The sequence below is a fragment of the Thunnus albacares genome, chromosome 20 (genome assembly GCF_914725855.1).
Source record: "Thunnus albacares chromosome 20, fThuAlb1.1, whole genome shotgun sequence".
Taxonomy (NCBI): Eukaryota; Metazoa; Chordata; class Actinopteri; order Scombriformes; family Scombridae; genus Thunnus; species Thunnus albacares.
In genome coordinates, this window is record NC_058125.1 from 6,254,559 (window position 1) to 6,274,318 (window position 19,760).

A 19,760-nucleotide genomic window follows, 5' to 3' on the forward strand; every position below is an offset into this window, starting at 1 on the left:
CCCAATGGCTCATTCTCACCTGGGATGTTGTGGATGGTGATGGCAAGAATGAGGAGGAGGATGCGTCGCCAGCTGCTTCCTTGCTGCCCAACTCCTTCCAGTTGTTTATTTCCTGTTTCCTGTTCATCTGAGCTGCCTGAATGAGGTCCTCTCCTCCTCTGGTACACATCCCCATTCTCTATTTTATCTGCATAATGGAGAAGAATAATAAACAAAATTCTGAAAACACTGTGCAACATTTGAATACAGATAAACAGTATATCAGATAACAAGTAAACAGGCAAGTCATTCCAATTTGTTTGTAAAATGAGGCAAATATTAGCCTTTTGTAGCTAATGTCAATGGCTACTTTTCCCCACTTTGTTAGTCAAATACACTATCAGGTTATTTCTGCAGTTTAGTATTTTGTATTTTTGAGTTGTAGTTGTAGCATTAAGCAGGCTGAAACAAATCACATTTTTTCTGTCTCTTTGAACAAATTAGTTCAGTAAAATAAAATAAGAAATAAGGTGAAAATAAGAACCAGGAGTCCTTCTTATTTCATGAACTGATGGACAACTTTGGTGCCATTTTATTGGAGTGTCCACAGTTTTTTTTTTTTCCAAGAAGTCTTGGTCCTATTTTTTATTTTTTGGTAACAGGTGTGCTGTGAATCTCGAGCAACTTTAATGCTACACTCTCAGTTATTCAGAGAATAAAGATCCCTGGTGGCTTATAAGTTAGAGAAGCAGACTTGTGTCTGAACACTTGCCGGGTACCCATACCCCATAAATCTAGAAGGAGAAAGTGAAAGAGCAGCACATAGCTCACAGTGAAGCTTCCCTGAATACTGGAAATAAAAGTTAGAAGAAACTGAAGTATGCTTTTCAGGTCTAACAGCACCAGCAGGTGTAAATGTGAGAAGGCTTTCAATTTCAGTTCAGTTAGTATTCAACTTGTCTCTCAGGCTCACAACTGTCACTCTTCACCATCTTACTAATGACTACGTCTGTCAAACTTTGTGTGTACAACTGAGTGCAACATCATTGGAGACTGCCTGTGTGTGCCGTTATCCCCAGTTGTACAATTTATTGCAACAGGACAACAAAGTCAAATGAAAAACAAAGGTTTCCTGGGGTGAGATTTGAGAGGCAGGGTGATGCAGTCAGGAAGAGGCTATGACAGTAGGCTTTTGATGCTGCCAAAAATGTTAAGTGTGTCTATTTTGAATGAGTGAAAACACATTTGCCTTGAGATGTAGATGTAGTCGGACTATTTCCTTTGAACGATTCTGGACACTTAATGGCCTCTGTAGCTCAAGGGGAAGGATGATAAATGTGTCAATGTTCACAGCTCTCTCCACTCACCAAGATGTTAAGTTATAGATACAGATTGCTTGACTTTATACCTCATTAGTATTCTGTGTGATTACTTCACCAGCTGGATGAATTTGCAAAAAGGAGCTTTAAAGATGATTCGGGAATGCATGAGAGCCAACGTGCCAACAAGTGCATCCAATAAAGAAACTATAACAATCCAGTTCATTAAGCCTGTTTTTTTAAATGCTAATCATGTGTTATATTCGCCTGAATATCATCAAGTAACAAACAAAACCCTCAAATTTGTCAGTCAAGGCTCAATCACTTGAGTTTCCTTTACAAGATGAAAATGTCCTGTGAAGCATTGCACTCGGCAAACAATTATCCACAAGATATTTCAATCAAAGAGGGGCTTAAAAGATAAATAGGCTTGTAAGAGATTAAATGAGATTCATCTGCTGGCTGTCTTAAGTCTGATTAAGACGTCAGTCATCAAGTTTATATTTGCAGTCTGAAGGATGCAGGGCTACATTTCTCATCTAAAATAAAAAAATGAATGAATTTGGCCCTGTATCAATCCAATTATCAGCACTGCAATCTCTGTTAATGTCATGAGAACAAAGTTAATGGCCCGAGACAATCTAATTAGCACAAAGCCTCTGCTGGAGGTCTAACAGACAATATTATATTTGCTTGACATAAAAAAGGAAATAATGCAGAAAAACACATCATCAAACAAATGGAAATTCAGCCTGACAGGAGTGAACATCATGTCATGGCAATTAGCTAAACAAATGGTCCAGTGTTTCAATATTCTGAATTTGCCTTCTGTAAGACACAAGATGTTGGAATGTGGAGGATGTTCACTTGCACTGAGGATGGTTTAGATAACCTACTGAGCTGCTCTTCTCATGAGATGCCACCGACAAAATCACACAAAGCCTAAAATATGTCACTTAAACAATGGTGGAACCAGACACACCTGAACATGAATCTTGGTCCATTTTCAAGCATATGCAGCCATTTAGGAGAAATTGCAGCAAATACCAAAAAGCAATTTTTTCAATTGATTTGACACACTAACATAGTACAGGTAGTATTAGCGTCTTTTGAACCAGTGTGAGATTTTTTTTATTCCAAGTCATCTAAGTCAGTGATTTAAAAGCAATATCCTAGGAGCACTAGAGCTAGGGTTTAATATGCTTTTCTACTTTTCACCCAGTTTTTATTTTTATGGAGTCTGGAGTGTGCCACCAAAATGATTACAGGCTTTTATCGGTATTTAATTATAATCACTTGATAAAGTGATACATTTAAGCAATTATAAATTGACTAATTAAATTTGCATTTAAACCTGCTATGATTTGGAAACAAGTTGTACACATAACACTGACATAGCATCATGACATATTAGCAGTTGATGCGGCAAACATGTTAGCTTAGCAATTGCCTATTTATATAATGGTACAACATTATCATTCTTTGGAGTTGTTTTTCTGGCCATCTTCTCTTCTTCTAGCTCTTTTGTGGTCTCTACTAACTCCTGAGGGAAATATCTGGCCCTTTTGCTGCTAAATGCTTGATCATGTTCACCAGCTAGTTGGTAATTTTGTTAGGTCTGCTTTTTGGTGCTGGGCAGGTTGTGTACAGTGGGTTTTTAGAGCAGTTCCACTAGAAACAACTGTCTGCTGTAGCCAAAAGCTACACTATGACAGCATTGAGAGTGAAATAAAACAGGCAAAGTCGTTAAAAACCAAAACAATGAGCTGAAAGATGCCAAAACACTAAACATTAAAACTGCAAAAAATAATGCATAAAAAACATATTATATCATATATTAACATAAATAATGACCTTAATGACCTTTTTATTACAGGTATTTGTCTTGCTTTAAGCACTTCATAGTTTCCATCTTGTGTTTTAATCTACAACCCACAGAGCAACACAAGCTCTGATTGGCCAACCGCTGAGCTGTGATATCGAACTATTCTTAGGATTGTTCCTGCGCACTGCAGAAGGCGGCAGCACTGTGCAAAAGATTTTTTTTTTGCTTCACTTTTAAATTTTTAAAGCATCGTTTGAATGCAAAATTAATTGAAGTTATAATTGCTCTTTTAAAATGTATGCATTTATTAATAGACTATAATTAAACATTGATTAATCATCTCAGAGGCACACTGCAGACTCTATAATCTCTTTAGCCCTGCAACCCGTCCATCCTCACCCCTGTCTCCTTCCTTCTCTCACTTTCTCACATACATTCTCTCACACAAGCAATTGCCCTAGTGCATTCCAAGTGTCTCCGTTTTCCCATGTAGGCGGCTGTAAATTGGAATTATCTGGTGTGCAAAGGTCATATGATCTGGACTATTGCTCGGAGTGCTCAGTCACATCTTCAGCCTGTAGATGTTTTCAAAGGCCAAAAACCCAGAGTCCACTTCACTGCAAATGAACCCTGCAAACCATTTAACCACAACAAAGGACTGAGTGTACATACACCACAACAATTTGTCCTCCAAGTACAATCCCTGTTTCCCACACACTACAAACCACATCTCCAACTGTACACTTACATAATACAGAATACACACAGAACTGTAAGACACTGCTTAAACTATGTTTAACATTCTCATGTACATTTTCATGATGAAGTGAACTACAATATATATGGTGTCAACACAATATCAAATACGTCTATAAACTGAATACCATACAACACAAAAGGTAATTTCTATTTTTTAATTTGTGGTGTTGTTACATTGGATTACATTAGGCTATATCTTAATATTTGTCAACCTTTCTTACACATAAACCTGGGCTTGTGATGTTAATTTAAATATACAACTGACTAAAGCATCAAAAATTATTAGAGAATTCACCACCTCTCTGACACAGTCTCATTAAAAACACATTACCTTAACATTCTCACAGGCAATAATTTTTACTCGGCTGTTGTTTTGGATTGACTTTAACCTTCCACCCCCTGTACTATGTACCATATTATTTTGAAATCAGGGCTGGCAATTGGCATGGGTGGGGTGTCAGACGGCGGCATCAACATTGTAATTTTAATTTCTTCATGATTAAATGTGTAGCTCATAAGCAGCGCTAGGTCATCAAGCTTGGAGAGGCTATAAGTCAGCAAGGGGGAGTTGGAGCAGGGCTGAGATTGTCACTAAATTAAACTAAATGAGAATAGCTGGTCCATCTTAAAGGTCAGTCCACCTTAACTGAGCCTGGTCAGGTTATTGCTAACTTCAGGGCTAACTCCTTGTTTTTGGGGGGGGGGGGGTTTACCATAAAAAATTATACCAGTGGTGTGTCTTCTTCCATGACAACCATCTTTGGCATAGCGTAATCAGTACAGACACCACATGTAGAGAGCATATAAGCCAGACAACAGCCAACTTTTCTTTCGTTAACAAAAATCACAGAATGAATGCTTATGGGCAGTCACTATAGGCAGTGAAAGCAAAAGTCTCAGTTTTAACCTTCATGTGTTACATTTGCTGCAGCTTTATTATGTAAGCTATGAAATAAATCGAAATAAACACGATTGATTGTTTAGTCCTATCAGAAGCCAATGCACAACCGTGTTAGCAAAATTAGTCTATCTTCTATCTCACAAACTCAGATTTTTACATCATTCACTATAACATTTCAGTAAATAGAGAATAACTCTTAATTTTCCTTAACAGCTGCTCTTGTGCAGCAGAGCAAAAGCACAGAGTTGACATGATGTGCAGCAGTGAAAGGTAAAGTTAGACCTTGGTCAGAACATCAAAGATATAACTCCACATGAAAACAGAAAAATATATTAATACAAACCATGAAAACCCTTTTTCAAAGAGAAAAACATGAATAAACCCTCCATTAGGGTGATACAGTGGTGTGTGTATGCATTTGGGTGTATGAATGCAGATACTTGTGTTTGTGTGTGTGATGGGCTTCATCTGAATTACACAGTCTTCAAAAAGAAAGGGCATTGACCAATAGTTGCGATCATTAGCTTGCTGTTATTGCCATTCATTCACATTGAAAGAAACAGACCGTGACAGACAGGCCTCGTTGCTTTTAATATTTTAAATTGAAGCTTTAATCAGCCTGGCAGAGAGACTGGACTTTTTCACCAGAAATTTTGCCCAAGCTCCTTAAAAATCATAGGAAAAAACATATGACAGTTTGCAGTATGCCTTCTGCATGTTGCAAATACAACCACCAAAGTCCAATTCTAAAACTAAAAAACAGCAAATGCCTCACCCTGTCTCTTTTCAGTTGCATGTTGCGAAAGAATTCAGCTTCATAACCTCAAACAGGATGAGCAGAATAGATAATTGATGGACAGATGGAAGAACACCAAGGACAGAGAGTGGATAAACATCTCGTAAGGTTACTTGCCAGCTGAAGACATAAAGAAACTTGGCTATGAAGAATGCAAAGAATGCACACATGTAAAACTAAAAGTGCTTGTTGTCTCTTTTCACTCTCTCCAAAAAGAAGACTGTTCTCCACATGGACACACATAATGAATTGGCATTCTTCGACTTGATACCTGACTGGAGATTCAGCCAATGAAAATAGCTGAGCTCCACTGAAATACTTGCCAGCTGTAAACAACTTGGTCAACAAGCAATCTACATATGAGGGACTCTGCAGGTTTTCATTCCACCCAAACAACACATCAGCTTATTTCACTATCGAAGTTTCAAAGCAAGTAGGGAGAAACTGAAGTGAGTCAATGGATGCATAAAAACCATGATAGTCAAAGTGGTACTTACACACATGCACAACAGGCTCATTCTACATCTAATGGTAGTAATGGCAGTGGTGTGGGTTTAAAAATCAAGGCAATGAAATGGGATAGCCATGCACCAGACTTGTGACAAATTTGGTGAAAAAACTGTTATCTTCTCTAAAATAAAAATTGAAAAACATGACAAATAGGAAAAAATGAAATGGCAGACTGGTGCTGCACTGAAGGCCAATTATGATAATAAAACATATAAGGCACACACAGACAACCTGAAAGACCACCCGACAGGTTGAGACCAAGGTCATGACTGTCATTATAGTGGCTGTGAAATGACTCTCACAGGATTTGAATATCAATATGTGAGTTAAGGTTGTATTATATTAATTCACAGCTGTTCTTTCTTTCTCACTTCCTCACAGGTCCTATTTCTGAACTAGCCCTTTCACTGAATAGGTTACTGTATTTCCTGATTCATTTTCTTTACGTGCTGATTCCTTTTCAGGTTAATGGAGGGCTAGGGCCTGAATGGGTCACTAGTCTGTCCGGACAAAATATATTTATTGTCCATCCTGCAAAGCTGCATATTGGTGGCCTCAGATGGCAGCAAAAAGAAACTCTGAATTGATTTTTTTGGACAATACATGCACTGAAATCATATGATCTGCAAAAAAATGGAAATTTATTGTCCTTAAAGGTCCAGCTTTTGACAGGGGTAGCACTCACCTGCTCACTGAGACAGTCACTCTTAAGTTTTATTTATCAGTATTAACATCACTTCATTTGTGTGGCACAAATATTTCCTATGTGCTATGTACATACAAATGCAAAAATTAATTAGGACAAAAACTGACACCTATGTTGAGGGGGAAGAACATGGATTGCAGCTGCAACCCACTTTGTGATTGATGATGATAAAATGCACTTTAAAAAAAAGTCCCATTTAAAAATCTTAGGATTATAACTGTAACCTTCACACATACATGCATGAGTCTAGTCCTTGTTTTTCAGAACTTCAAGTCCCTTATTTCTTTCAGAGTGGTCTTGTGGGAGTTGGAAAGAAAAAAATGTTAGGCTACTCATTTTTATCATAACCTTGCTGTACATCTTCAGTCAGCTGCAAGATGTCAGTTTTCTTTTATTCTTTCTAAACCTGGTCTGGTGAACTCTCGGGCTCCTAAAGTCTCCGTAGCTTTGAAGACTATCTGGCAGGACTCTTTGAAATTGTTTTTCCACGTTGCTCAGGGTTGTGACAGCCCTGTAGTTTACAAGAGTATTGGGATACTTTTTTGGCTTTGGCACTTTATGATCACCTGTGCCTTCTGGTTTCAGGCACTGAAGTCTCTTAATGTGCTGTTGTATTTCTGTGACAGGTCTGATTAGTGAATGGTTGAATTTGAATTAGTAAATCAGTGAGTTGCTGTTGCAGGTATGAGTGGGCAGGAGGTCTTGGTGTTCTACTGTTTTGCCCATTTAGAAAGATATATACATTTTCAAAGCTCTCTTTAAAAACCTAGCTTTTTTCATAACCCTAATCAATTATTTTGCCACTTTGTCTTAATATTATAATTTTCTTCTTTTACCTGACTTGTTTCTCTAGACCAAGAAAGATTGCTCTTTGGTTCAGGAGGGGAGATGATTTTGGGTCACATAGAAGACCTTTGATTGCTGGCTTATAATATATACTATTCTGCCTTTTGCTGTATCTCAGTCACATATTGTTTGTCTTTTTGCAGGTTGAATGTAAAATTGAGTGAGCTGAGGATTGATTACTGGAAGGTGGAGGGTGGTCACGGCTCACATCATTGTAGAAGAAGAAGGTTATTATGCCAGCCCTTTCATAAGAACAAACTTAGTGAAGTTGTGTATGGTGTAGTATGTTGGCCTGACATTGTTTAAATGCACAAGATCAGTGCACTTGAGGAGGTTAGTAAATGCAGTACACAGCATGCATTTTTTTTTAAAATTTGCACAGTGATGCACTATGTGTTTGAGATCTTGGCTGTTCAACACTGTTTGATGTATGAATATATGGTTTGCTGGACTTAGATGAAAAATATTGTCCGTTTTGTCCTTCTGCTGATGATTCAGTGACCTTTTTATTGGAATGTCTTGTTTATTTGGTACGTCCTTGACTTGGTCTATAGGGCGTTTAATGACTACATGGGTGACACTGTTGTTGGTTCTATTGGCTGATTCTGTAGTTTTCTATTTTGATGACAAGATTAGTGCTTCGAAATGTGTCTTCTGGCAGGATGTGAGATGAGAACCAGCAGGCATGGGTGCCTGAGCAATGGAGCAAGTGGAGCAAATGCATCCCCATTATTCAATTAGAGGAAGCAAAGTTATTGTTTTGCTACCCCACTTTTTGTCTTTTTAAAAATAAACTTCATACAGTCCGTGCAATCAAGTGATTATATTTAGCCAGCCTATATCAATGATCATTTTACTATTTTCAGAAACTGACACAAACAAATCACAGTTTTGGACCACACTTTGAGTTGGTTCTGTCCAACCCGTCGCTGATTGTTTGCCACAGCATGCTTTGGCTGTCAAGCACAGTCTGTCAATTCACACAGGAGTCTGACTGTTTACAAAGGTGACAAACATGCCATTTAGCTTAACTGTGATCACTGACTGAAAATAGAACATAGGAAATGATAGTGTATGTTGAATGAACCTGCTTGGCCCACTGACTCCAGACAAACTTTAAATTAGCCAAAACTGGGTTGTACTGAATTGCAAACCAATTTGTGAGTCAATGTTAGCTAACTTTGCAAGCCCGCCCACTTAACAATTGCTTGCCAATCGGACAGGATTTGGCTGTAAAGATGGGATGTTTGTGAAGGAGCCAAATGAGAGAGTGAGTAACTATGGTTACAAGGAGGCTCTGTGTCTCTGTTGCTCTGAAACTTTCTTGCGATTCCCAATAACAGGTTTTTAGGTTAGTATGCGGCATACTTTCCCTTTCATTCCTCTAATAATCAATCATGTCCTGATCCACCCAATTATATACTGTTCGTAATGCATTATTGGTTTTCATAGCACCCTCAATCAAACTAATCTTGACTAGACCCCACTGCCAATTATGTATCTTTCCAAGTTTGCTCCCCCATTTTAAAACATAAACAGGCACCCATGCTTGCACATGTTGTCTTTTTTTATGTGTGTGTGTGGGCGGTGGGCATTGCTGGTATGTCCATATAGGCGAACTAGGCAATCGCAGAGGGCAGCACTTTGGAAATTTAATCCGAGTGCAGACAGCTGAACAAAAAACAGTACAAGGTGAGGATATTTTGAATGATCCCAGCAAATGGCTAACAACAGTAACCCAGGGACTTTGAGACATTTTGATTGAGAAAGGACCATATCAAGCCAAAGTAATTTATTTTCCCTAGGACAATGCACAAAGAAAAAATTTCTGTGTCATTAAAGTTGGACATTAACAAATGGAGACTGGAAAGGCCCTGGCTTGTTTATTCAGTAAGCAAAGATATTATGTTTGCTTCTGTTGTAAACTTCTTTGTGGAAGTGAGAGAAAGTCAGCGCTTGCAAGACAACGTGTTAAAGACTGGAAAAATATGTCAAGCATCCTTAGCAGCCATGAAAAATCAACTGATCATATAGAAAGTTTTCATAAATGTAAAGATATGGACATAAGATTGGCCTTGCAAAACACCATAGATGCACAAAATCAGTGGAAACTGGCTGCAGAGACAGTACTGGCTATGTGGTAACACAGATAGATTGAGCATTACAGTGGCAGTTTCCTCAGACTAATGGAGATGATCGGCCTTTTTGACAGCATTAAAAACAAAAAAAACAACAAACGCATGTTCACTTTTTAGGTGAAGACATTCAAGATGAAATCATAGCAACCCCAGATTCAGCAGGGAATTCTCATGATGCTGAGGTCAGTTAAATACCACTCCACAATTTTAGATTGTACTCCTGATGTGAGTAGAACAGAACAGATGACCATGATTATATGTTTTGTTACAACACAGGGAGGAAGTTTGGCGATCAGAGAGCATTTCTTTGAATTGACAGAGAAAACTGATTGTACAGGTGCCGGTATGACTGAGGTTCTTATTAAGAAACTAAGGGAGCTGGATACTGACATTATGGATATGAGAGGTCAAGGCTATGACAATGGATCAAATATGAGAGGTGAACAAAGTGGTGTGCAAAACAGAGTGATGAGACATAAACCCAAGGGCATTTATGTGCCTTGCAGTGCCCCCTCTCTTAACTTGGTAGTTAATGATGCAGCCTCATGTTGTCAGCAGGCAGTGGACTTCTTTATAACAATCCAGGAGATTTATAACTTTTTCTCTGCTTCCACCTCTTGCTGGGATGTGTTAAAACAGCACATATGTGAACATGGCTCACAGTCAAGCCTTTAAGTGACACGAGATGGGAAAGTTGGGTAGATGTGCTCAAACCCATCCAACACCAGTTAGGGGATGTATGTGATGTTCTGCCGTCAGTGGCAGAAGATGAAAGTCTAACTGGTGCTTGTTGAGCCAAAGCTAGATGTGAAGCCAGAGGCACTGCAGCTAAGATCAAAACTACCCATTCATGTGCTCTGTCATAAAATGGAATGACATTTTAAATGAGATAAATATTACTAGTAAAACACTACAGACAATGAGTCTCGATGTACCTCATGCAGTGGCACGGCTGAACGTGACAAAACAATTCCTGCTGGACTATTGCACAGACAGCAATTTTTAGAGTCCAATGCAAGATTATTGGCGGAGGATTTGGAAACAGAGGCCTGCTTTCCTTCACAAAGTGCAGTGTAGCCACAAAAGAGGAAAAAATGTTTCACTATGAAGGAGATGATGAGGTAGTGATGGCAGGATTACAAAGTGTTTTTCTTTAACAGAATACTGGACTGCACTATCAATGCTGTGGAAGAGCGGATTTCTCAACTCCGGGAGCATGGGGACATATTTGGGGTGTTGTATGACATTTCATCCATCAAGAAGAAGAACAATACGTACCTCCACAGAACAATAACACAAGACAGACTTAACTGACTGCCAACAATCTCCATAGAACACCAACTGGCACAGAGAATCGAAATAGAGGTTGCAGTTAAGACCACTGCTGCGATGAAGGCCTGCTGTGTACACTACTGAAAGGTAAGCTTTATTTGTTCTCTGGTCATTGTTTAAGCTGCTAATGATATGTGCTTGCGCACATTTCATGTGTGTGTTTGACACACATGAGAAAGTGGTACATAGGAGAGAGCTGCACTGGTATTATTTAATTTGAGGAGCTGAAATTGGATTATTTGGAAAATAGCTATCCAGTGCTGCTTGAAAGTTTGTGAACCCTTTAGAATTTTCTCCATTTTCTACATAAATATATAAAACGTCTAAAACGTGAAAAAGTGATTTTTACACAAGTCCTAAAACTAGATAAAGAGAACTCAGTTAAACAAAAAACATTAAACATATTTACTTATTTATTTAGGAAAAGTATTTGTGTGAAGCAAAAGTATGTGAACTCTCGTGGACTCATGAACATTGACTGTAGCCACTGTACAAGAGGCCTTCACTTTCCTAGACGTTACCCTGGGGTCCTTTGTGGCCTTCTGGACTATTAAATGCCTGCTCTTGGTGTGACCTTTGTTGTTCGACCAGTTCTAGGGAGGGTAACAATGGTGTTCGATGTTTTCCATTTGTACACGATCTGCCTGACAATCGACTGGTGAAGTCCAAACTCTTTAGAATTGGTTTTGTAACCCTTTCCAGCCTGGTGAGTATCAGCAACTCTTCTTCTAAGGTCCTCAGAAATCTCCTATGTTCAAGCCATGATGCACTTCCATAAATCTGTTTTGTGAAGCTCAGACTTTGATAGTGAAGACCCAGATTTCTCTTCTTTAAATAAGGCCCAGACTCACACTTGATTGTCATCCCATTGATTGAAACACTCAACTCTAATTTCCCCTTCAAATGAATTGATAATCCTAGCGGTTCACATACTTTTGCCACACACAAATATGTAACATTGGATCATTTTCCTCAATAAATAAACAAACATGTGTAAGGCTTTTGTCTCATTTGTTTAACTGATGTCTCTTTATCTAGTTTTAGGACTTGCATGGAAATCTGATCACATTTTACATCATATTTATGCAGAATTAGAGCAAATTCTAAAAGGTTCACAAACTTTCAAGCAGAACTGTATGTGTTGTCATGACTGTGCTGTAAAAACTTTGGAACCAGGTAATTGGGGTTATTATGCAGACCTGTTTGGTGCGTTATTTGTATATGGATCCACAAAATGCCTGCATAATGCGTCACGCATACTTTAATATTGTTGACACTTTGAGCACACTAGCATTGCACGAGACTATTTGTGTTATATGTATGGCATATCGGCCTTTGTGTATTGTTGCTGGTGTGGTATGATGCAGATAGAGAGGCGGAATTATTGTTTTTCGCTAAGGTGGCAGAGGTACACGGATTTCAGTCATGTTAACTTGACAGGCATGCAATGTTTATTTGTCTAATTTTATGAATTCATCGGGTGTTACTCAGGATCTGTCAGTGTAAAGTTGTAGAGCTGGCCTACGTAGAGCACAGGTTATTGCAGCATTGCAGCACTAAACAAGGCCAGAGAGAGGCCGAGTGCATCAGTTTACTATGAATAATGCTCATTTTATTATGAATAAAAATAAGTACTACTAAAATTCCCACTCATTCACTCCAACTTGAAGTCAAAAGTTGGCATCCCTGAGTTACACTGCTTGATATACTACTTTTGTTTCTCAGCCCAGCTCCATCAAAGGTAGAAACAAGACATGATTTAGCAACTAGCTAGCAAACAGCTAGCTCAGTGCAGTTTACTGTCCTCACAATTGCGGGGTTCCCATCCTCTAATTCTGCACAAAACTGGGTGATTCCTAAATGTAGGCTTACAAGTGACCAGTTAAGAACACAAAACATGTAAGGAAAACAGCTTTGGACTTAGTGGAAGGTGCATTTCTTTGTTTTCAATTTACTGTTCCTTCCTTTCTTTTTTGTAAATTATTTTTTATTGCTTTTAGGAAAATATTCAAACTTAAAGTGTATAATATCTTGATGGTGTTCAGGTGAATATGACTGAAAATTATTTGAATTTTATTACACTAGGCAGTGTTTAATTTTCATGTTCATTTCACAACACAGATATCAGAGCAAAAAGAAAAACTAAATCCCCACAAATCAATTACTATGAGGATGTTTTCCCAGTTGGTAGCCTGGATTTACAGTACATTTGATTTGACTGTGAAGGCAGCTTTAAGAGCCCATCTAGCTTGGATTGCCTTACACACTTAAAATGGAGATGGGAGGTACGCACTGCTGTATGCAACACACATACATACATACATCTCATTAGAACATATATTTTTCACTCTTCTCCAGACACCTCACATTGTAGCCTGTTACTTTGATAGACAGGTGGGTTGAAACACTTCATTGAGATTATGTGCACTCTGCAATGGAGGTCTCCCACTGGTCTCACTGACCTTGGAAAACACACACACACAAATTCTGTCTCTAAATAAGAAAATCCTTGAAAGTCAAACTCAGCAAAGAATATTTTATAACTTGTTAGTTAATTTGAATTTTGATTACATCTGAAAGGATGTAATCATTTTCATTAGCAATTAATAGCATTGTGAAATTAAACACCTCTCTTTGTCTTCATTCTCTTTCTTTCCCACCTACGCACTCCCTCTCTCACACACACACTCAGACTCTTTCTTTACCTCTCTCTTTCATCTCTACACTACAGCCTGTCCATGCTGATTGTGATTTTTGCCTCCAGAATCCCCGAGTAAAACTGCTTCATCCCTCTACTTGGTCCTGGCCTGCTGACCCTAAATCTCTCTCATTTTCACTCCAGTGCTCGCTTGTAATCACCCCCCTCCTCCTCATCTTCTCCTGTGTCACGCTTCACCTACACAGCTCTGTCCTCCCTCTCGGCGACTCTGCCTTTGTCAACACCAGTGAAGGGAATAATGCCAGTGCAAAGAAACACATTCCTATTCTTATACTTTTTTTATTCTATGATATAAGCTATGATCATTTCAATTTCAGAAATTACAGTCATAGATCCAATAAACAGGTTGTTACTTGCTTACAATAACCAGTTTGTCATATATAATTATTTCATCTCAATCATCAATACAATAAGTGATCATACACAGCTACAACTTGTTTGTAGGTATGTTTAAAATTATTATTTTCCTTTTTAATTTTTAACTGTTTACAAATGTTATCTCAGCAAACTTAATTATCTGGGCACTTAATGACATATGGCTTGAATGAAGATTTCTCATAGTGCTGTTTTTTTGTGATATTAACTATGTTCAGTGAGATTTGTTTTGTTATTGTGAACTACTTTGGATTACTGTTGTTTAGGGTATGACACCTTCTATTGGCTACATTGGTGTGCTTCATTATGTTATATAACTGACCTGTGCTAAGTTGGGCGGGGGGTGGGGGGTTAAATTAAGTTAATATAAAATAACAATAAGCAATGTGAGTGTGACAATTTTTTTCCAGAGTGCAAGGAAAATGTTGCATTACTGTTAACAGAAGTACAAAGTATGCAAGACATTATGTTTCTTGTTTTGCATCCACACAAGAGCACAGCTTATGATTTCAGCCATTCTGACTATTTTTGGTATTTTTGCTGGTTTTGCTATTTTGGATAGAAAATAATCTCCAAAAGATGGTTGCTGAGTTCATCTGCCATCTTGCAGAGCATCATGTGTGTGTGCTTTCTCACACTAACACATGCCTACATAACACACCAGACCTTACACACATCTCTCACAGCCACCTGTTGTCTTGCATCACCTCGAAGCACTCATTAGTGACAGCTGCTTTAGCAGCCGTTGCGACGTCACTTCAGTAATAAACAACAAACAGTGTAACAGTGAGTAATATACTACTATTAATACACAGTTACAAATGAGCCAGCCACTCACATCAGCTGCAGTTGGTTGCAGTTACCTTGACAACGACTGCTGAAACACAGGCACATTGAATCAGAAAAATGAAAACGGTTCAGGTGACCTTCCTTGACAACACTGTTTGATGCAGTGGGACGAAGGTGATGGGTAACTTGTACTGTTTTTACAGCAATCTGACTCATTTAACCTTTTTGTTCATTTTATGTGGATTATACTAGTAGATTAGCTATATCTATTGTGTCTTAACATTGTCAGTCCTACTAACAATGATTAAATTCTCTAATATGAATCATCATTATGTGGAGCAGACTTTCATTTTCTGGCATGCCTCCCCATCTTTCTTATTTGCTTTGGTTGTTAGGTATGATTTTCAAAACTTTAAAGTATGATTGCATACCATGTTTTAATGTAAATAAATGTTAGTTTCCTTATCTCTGTTGGCAAAGTGGAATTAAAGATCAAATACTGTCTATCTACTTGCACTAATCAATATTTTCATATAAGCAATGGGTTGAATGACTATGTGTAATGTGAAAAGGGTCGCTTGTAGTGACAAACCAGCAGAGGATTATCACCCAACTCTGCAGTTCCCCTAAAGTCTGCACAGTATCTCAGCACCTTTCAGCTCATTACTTTGGTTTGGTTCAGCTTCTCTGCTCTCACAAATCGTATTTCCCCTTGTAGAAGACAGCTGTTCTCAGCGAAAAAACTGTGATAAACCCACTGTACACTATCTGCCAAGCACCATAAAGCAAACAGACAAAATAAGCGACTAGCTTGTGAACATATAGGATCATTTAGCTGAGCCAGATATATTTCTCAGGAGTTGGTAGAGATTGGACCACAGCTAAAGGAGAGTGAGTATTGGATTTACATTTGATGGGTGACCAGAAATACAACTCCAAATGATTGCTAATGTTGATCTGTGTCTGCTGGATAAATAAGCTACTGTTTGCTAACAATATCATATCAACTTTACAAAGTAATAATATGTCAAAATTGTATTTACAGCTTGTTCTGTGGCCCAAGTGGCCACAAAAATCTATTAATACTGCTTTAATCAAAGTTTTTTTTTTCATTTTTTATCTGATTTGATTTCATCTATCTTTTCTGATTATTTTGCTGAACCAATTCAATGCTACAGAAGCCCTGAGAGACAAGTGAGAAAAAAAGTGATCCATTTCCTTAGTCTGATCTAAATGGTTTTCTCTCCTGTGTTTATGACTTAAGAACAGGTGAAGAAAAAGGTTTTGCTGGGATAATCTTAAGTTCCTTATTTTTTTCATCTGTAAACCAGTGGGGAAAAAAGTTTTGCTAGGTGAAAAAGAACCTTTGCCCGGTGAATTTTTTTTTGTCAGGATCATTTTTCAAATAGTTTGTTGTCGTAATACGCATTTTGCCCACAAGAGACTGAGACTGTTCTAAATAGGACTAAGCATTCACGTTTTCTTCCAGCTGAATTTTAATTTCTCACAAGGTACATGTATTGCATGTTAGCAAGTTATGTAACATTACTCTCTGTACCCTATTTTGAGAATCAATGACTTAGACCAATCTAAATCACCTTTGAGGCCAGTCAGCTCATTTTTGTTTGTTTTGTATTCCAGAGGAAAGTCCAGCATTTGACTTGTGGGTCCAACATTTCACAACAGAAAGTAACTTGCTCACACTCACTATATGTACCATGTGTTTAGAGTGCATGGAGAAATTAAACCTCACTTGGAAGAAAACATGAATGCTTTTAGTCCTATTTAAAACATGGAGTAGCGGTGCACTTCAGCCTCTTGTGGCCGAAAAGAGTAATACAACAAAGAGTATTACAACAACAACAATCCTGAAAAAAACTCACATGGCGAAACCTTTTTTTTCACCTGTTTTCATAGGTGAAAAAAAAGTAACTTAGAAAAATGATCCTTGCAACTTTTTTCATCTGAGAAAACTTTTTTTCTCCAACTGTTTCTCAAGGCATAAACACAGTAGAGAAAACAATTTAGATCAGACTTAGAAATTGGATCACCGGAATCTTTTTTCTCACTTGCCTCTTAGGGCTTCCGTACAATGCTAAAAAAGAAAAAAAAAAAAAGGGTAGCAACAGCGACAGTAGCACAAGTTGAGAGGAGTCAAGTTAAAGATGGTGAACTGACTCAGTAATGTCAGTTAAGTAGCTAATGTTAGTAAATATTAGCGCTAACATTAGCCACCATAAGCTACTAGTCATAACAGACCAATTAAGGTTGTAGCAGCAAAACCCCTGACTATTGACTTGAGCTAAAACACGGTTGTTGCTCATAAGGTCAAGTTTTCATTTGTAAGAGAATGACTACACTGATGACACTTGCTCTCTTTCAGTTGCTTCTGTGACTTCACTTTGAGCCCTTAACCCCAACCACCCACTACCAGCTACCTGGGAGCTGCCCAGTATAATCAGAGCTGTCTACTGCTGGCCTCTGAGCAGCTCTAGGGCTCAAGAGTCATGTTTAAGTTCATTTCTCACTCAGTCTTCTCATCTACAGTGTCCAGACCAGCACAACATTCACTTTATTCACAGTTCTTATTCTGTAGTCTATAAGGTTGTGCTGCCAAAAGGTTTACCACAGTAAAACAATATTGGTAACAGAACACTGAACATTACATGGACTAGTATGAAAAATATGAAAGGACTGATGTGGGGGGAAATGAATCATTCCTAGATTTCTTTTGACAACCCACATTTATTATGGTTATTCAGGCATTGAAAGGCACTGATTGCTGACATTATGAGCTGTCGAGGAGCTAATGATCCATTCGGACCATGTAAAGGAATGCAGGTTCTGTCAGTCAAAGATGGACATAGAGGGGCAGGGTCAAATGGATTTGAACAGACATTAATAAAATTCAGAGAAAGGGCATAGAAAATAGATGTGAGGTTGATAGATGGATTTATGTGAAAAGGAGATGGGGAATTGAGAAGCAGTGTAAGATGGAGGCAATGGGATAGAGAGAAAGAGGAGGGATACTGAAGGAGGAGGAAGGGAGATGATAGAAAACAGAAATGGTGATAGTGATTTGCAGATGTTGATTCTCTACCACAGTTTCTTATGGTGAGTGTCCCACCAGTATAAGATTTAATTCATATATCACCAACACAAGACACCAACAGTACAGAGGCCAGGAAGGGTCACAGTCTAACAACCCCAAAACAGAGTATAGTACTGTATGTGTAACAAACCAATCCTGTCACCCTCAGTGATCTCTCAGGACTGTGCAGAGAGAAATACCAGAGAAGGAAACAAGAGCTGAAGGGAGAGATGGAGATGAGCCAGAGCCTTGGAGAAAGTAACTGTCTAACGACACAGCTGCTCAAATGGTGACAACAAATTATTTCGCCCTGGCATTAAATATCCAAGAATCGAGAGCTGCTTTCTGAACACAAAGCCGTCCCACATCTATCCACTGAAGGCAACAGCAGCTGGACAAAGCTTGGTCCATGCTGTTTCTGAAGGGCCATTTGTTCACACTGGGGTCAGGTATTGTCCCCATCTCAAACTTTTGTCTTGTCTTTTGTGTTACATTTCCCCCATCTTGGTGTCCAAAGTAAACACTGATATAATGGAGGTATGGGTCTGTGCACTTGTGAAGTGAGACTACTGTCTTAAATCTCTAATCTGTCATTAGTATATGGTACTGTTTATGCTCAGCTGTCATTGTGCAATTCTGAAAACATTAGGTGAAATAATAATCACATTGAATTTCAAGACAGGACATTCAATTTAAAAGTGCTCCTTCTCAATTCAAATTTGCAATTAATTGAATGAGTTCATTTTGTAAAGTCACGGCTTAATATGGTCATGACCAAGTCAGATTTATGCAATTAAAACACAATATCTGCCGGCACTAATCTCATTTAATAGCATAGAAAGAAAAGACACATCATGAGTAAAAAAATTAGGGAATTCCTCCATAGGGAGGGCATTCTGCTAGTCTGCTTCTCCACATGGGGCTAATTATGTACATGTACATATTCAATTGGCAAACACAGGTGTAACTAATGACATTAATAATGGCTGCATTCCATTCAGGTGTTCCAGCTCCAGGGGTCTGGTATTGTGCATGCTGACTCAATGTCAACACTTACTGGCACACTTACATGGAACATCATCAATGTTATAAATTACTACACCTGTGCTTTTCTTTTCCTGCTATGACAAGTCAAATGTCTTCCATTAATTAAATCAGGTTTTAGACTTAAGACCCAGACACACCAGGATATAAAACAGCAAAATTTCAAACTTTTCAAATTTTCAAAAATTTCAAATTCCATTAATTTCATTGGAATCCATTGGAGTTTTTGTGTCAAGTTCAATTTTGGTCTCGACAGTGCTGACCTTTGAACGGATGGAGAGTTGGAGAGTCCAAAATGGAGGAAGCTATCATAGCTTATTAGCCATGTTGTATCATTTACTTTCATTTAGGCTGCTTTAGTAAAACAGTTCAATGCTGTTGCAACTGTTGCGATGGTTTTCATACAATCATGAGACAGTAGTCGGTGGTATGTACAGTACATGTCTTTTGATAGCTATGTGAGGTTATTTTCCATTAGCAACTGAGCTAAGCTAACCAACTGACCATTAGCAAGCTCATTAGCTCGAAGAGAGCTTTATGTTCCCCCTTCAATTAACTTTGTCTTGAACAAAATGGTGTGCAATGGTGAAAATGCAGAGGGAAAGGAAACAGAACAGCAGAGAGAAAACAG

At 38.3% G+C, this 19,760-nt stretch overlaps 1 protein-coding gene across 2 annotated transcripts in view; it reads right to left on the reverse strand.

Moving 5' to 3' along the window:
- Positions 1-19,760, reverse strand: part of LOC122971713 (zinc transporter ZIP11-like) — a 132,874-nt gene that overhangs the window by 17,508 nt on the left and 95,606 nt on the right. For both annotated transcript variants that reach the window (XM_044338455.1, XM_044338456.1), the window contains one exon: positions 20-187. In XM_044338455.1, the coding sequence (XP_044194390.1) occupies positions 20-187 (168 nt within the window). The remainder of the gene's footprint in view (positions 1-19; positions 188-19,760) is intronic.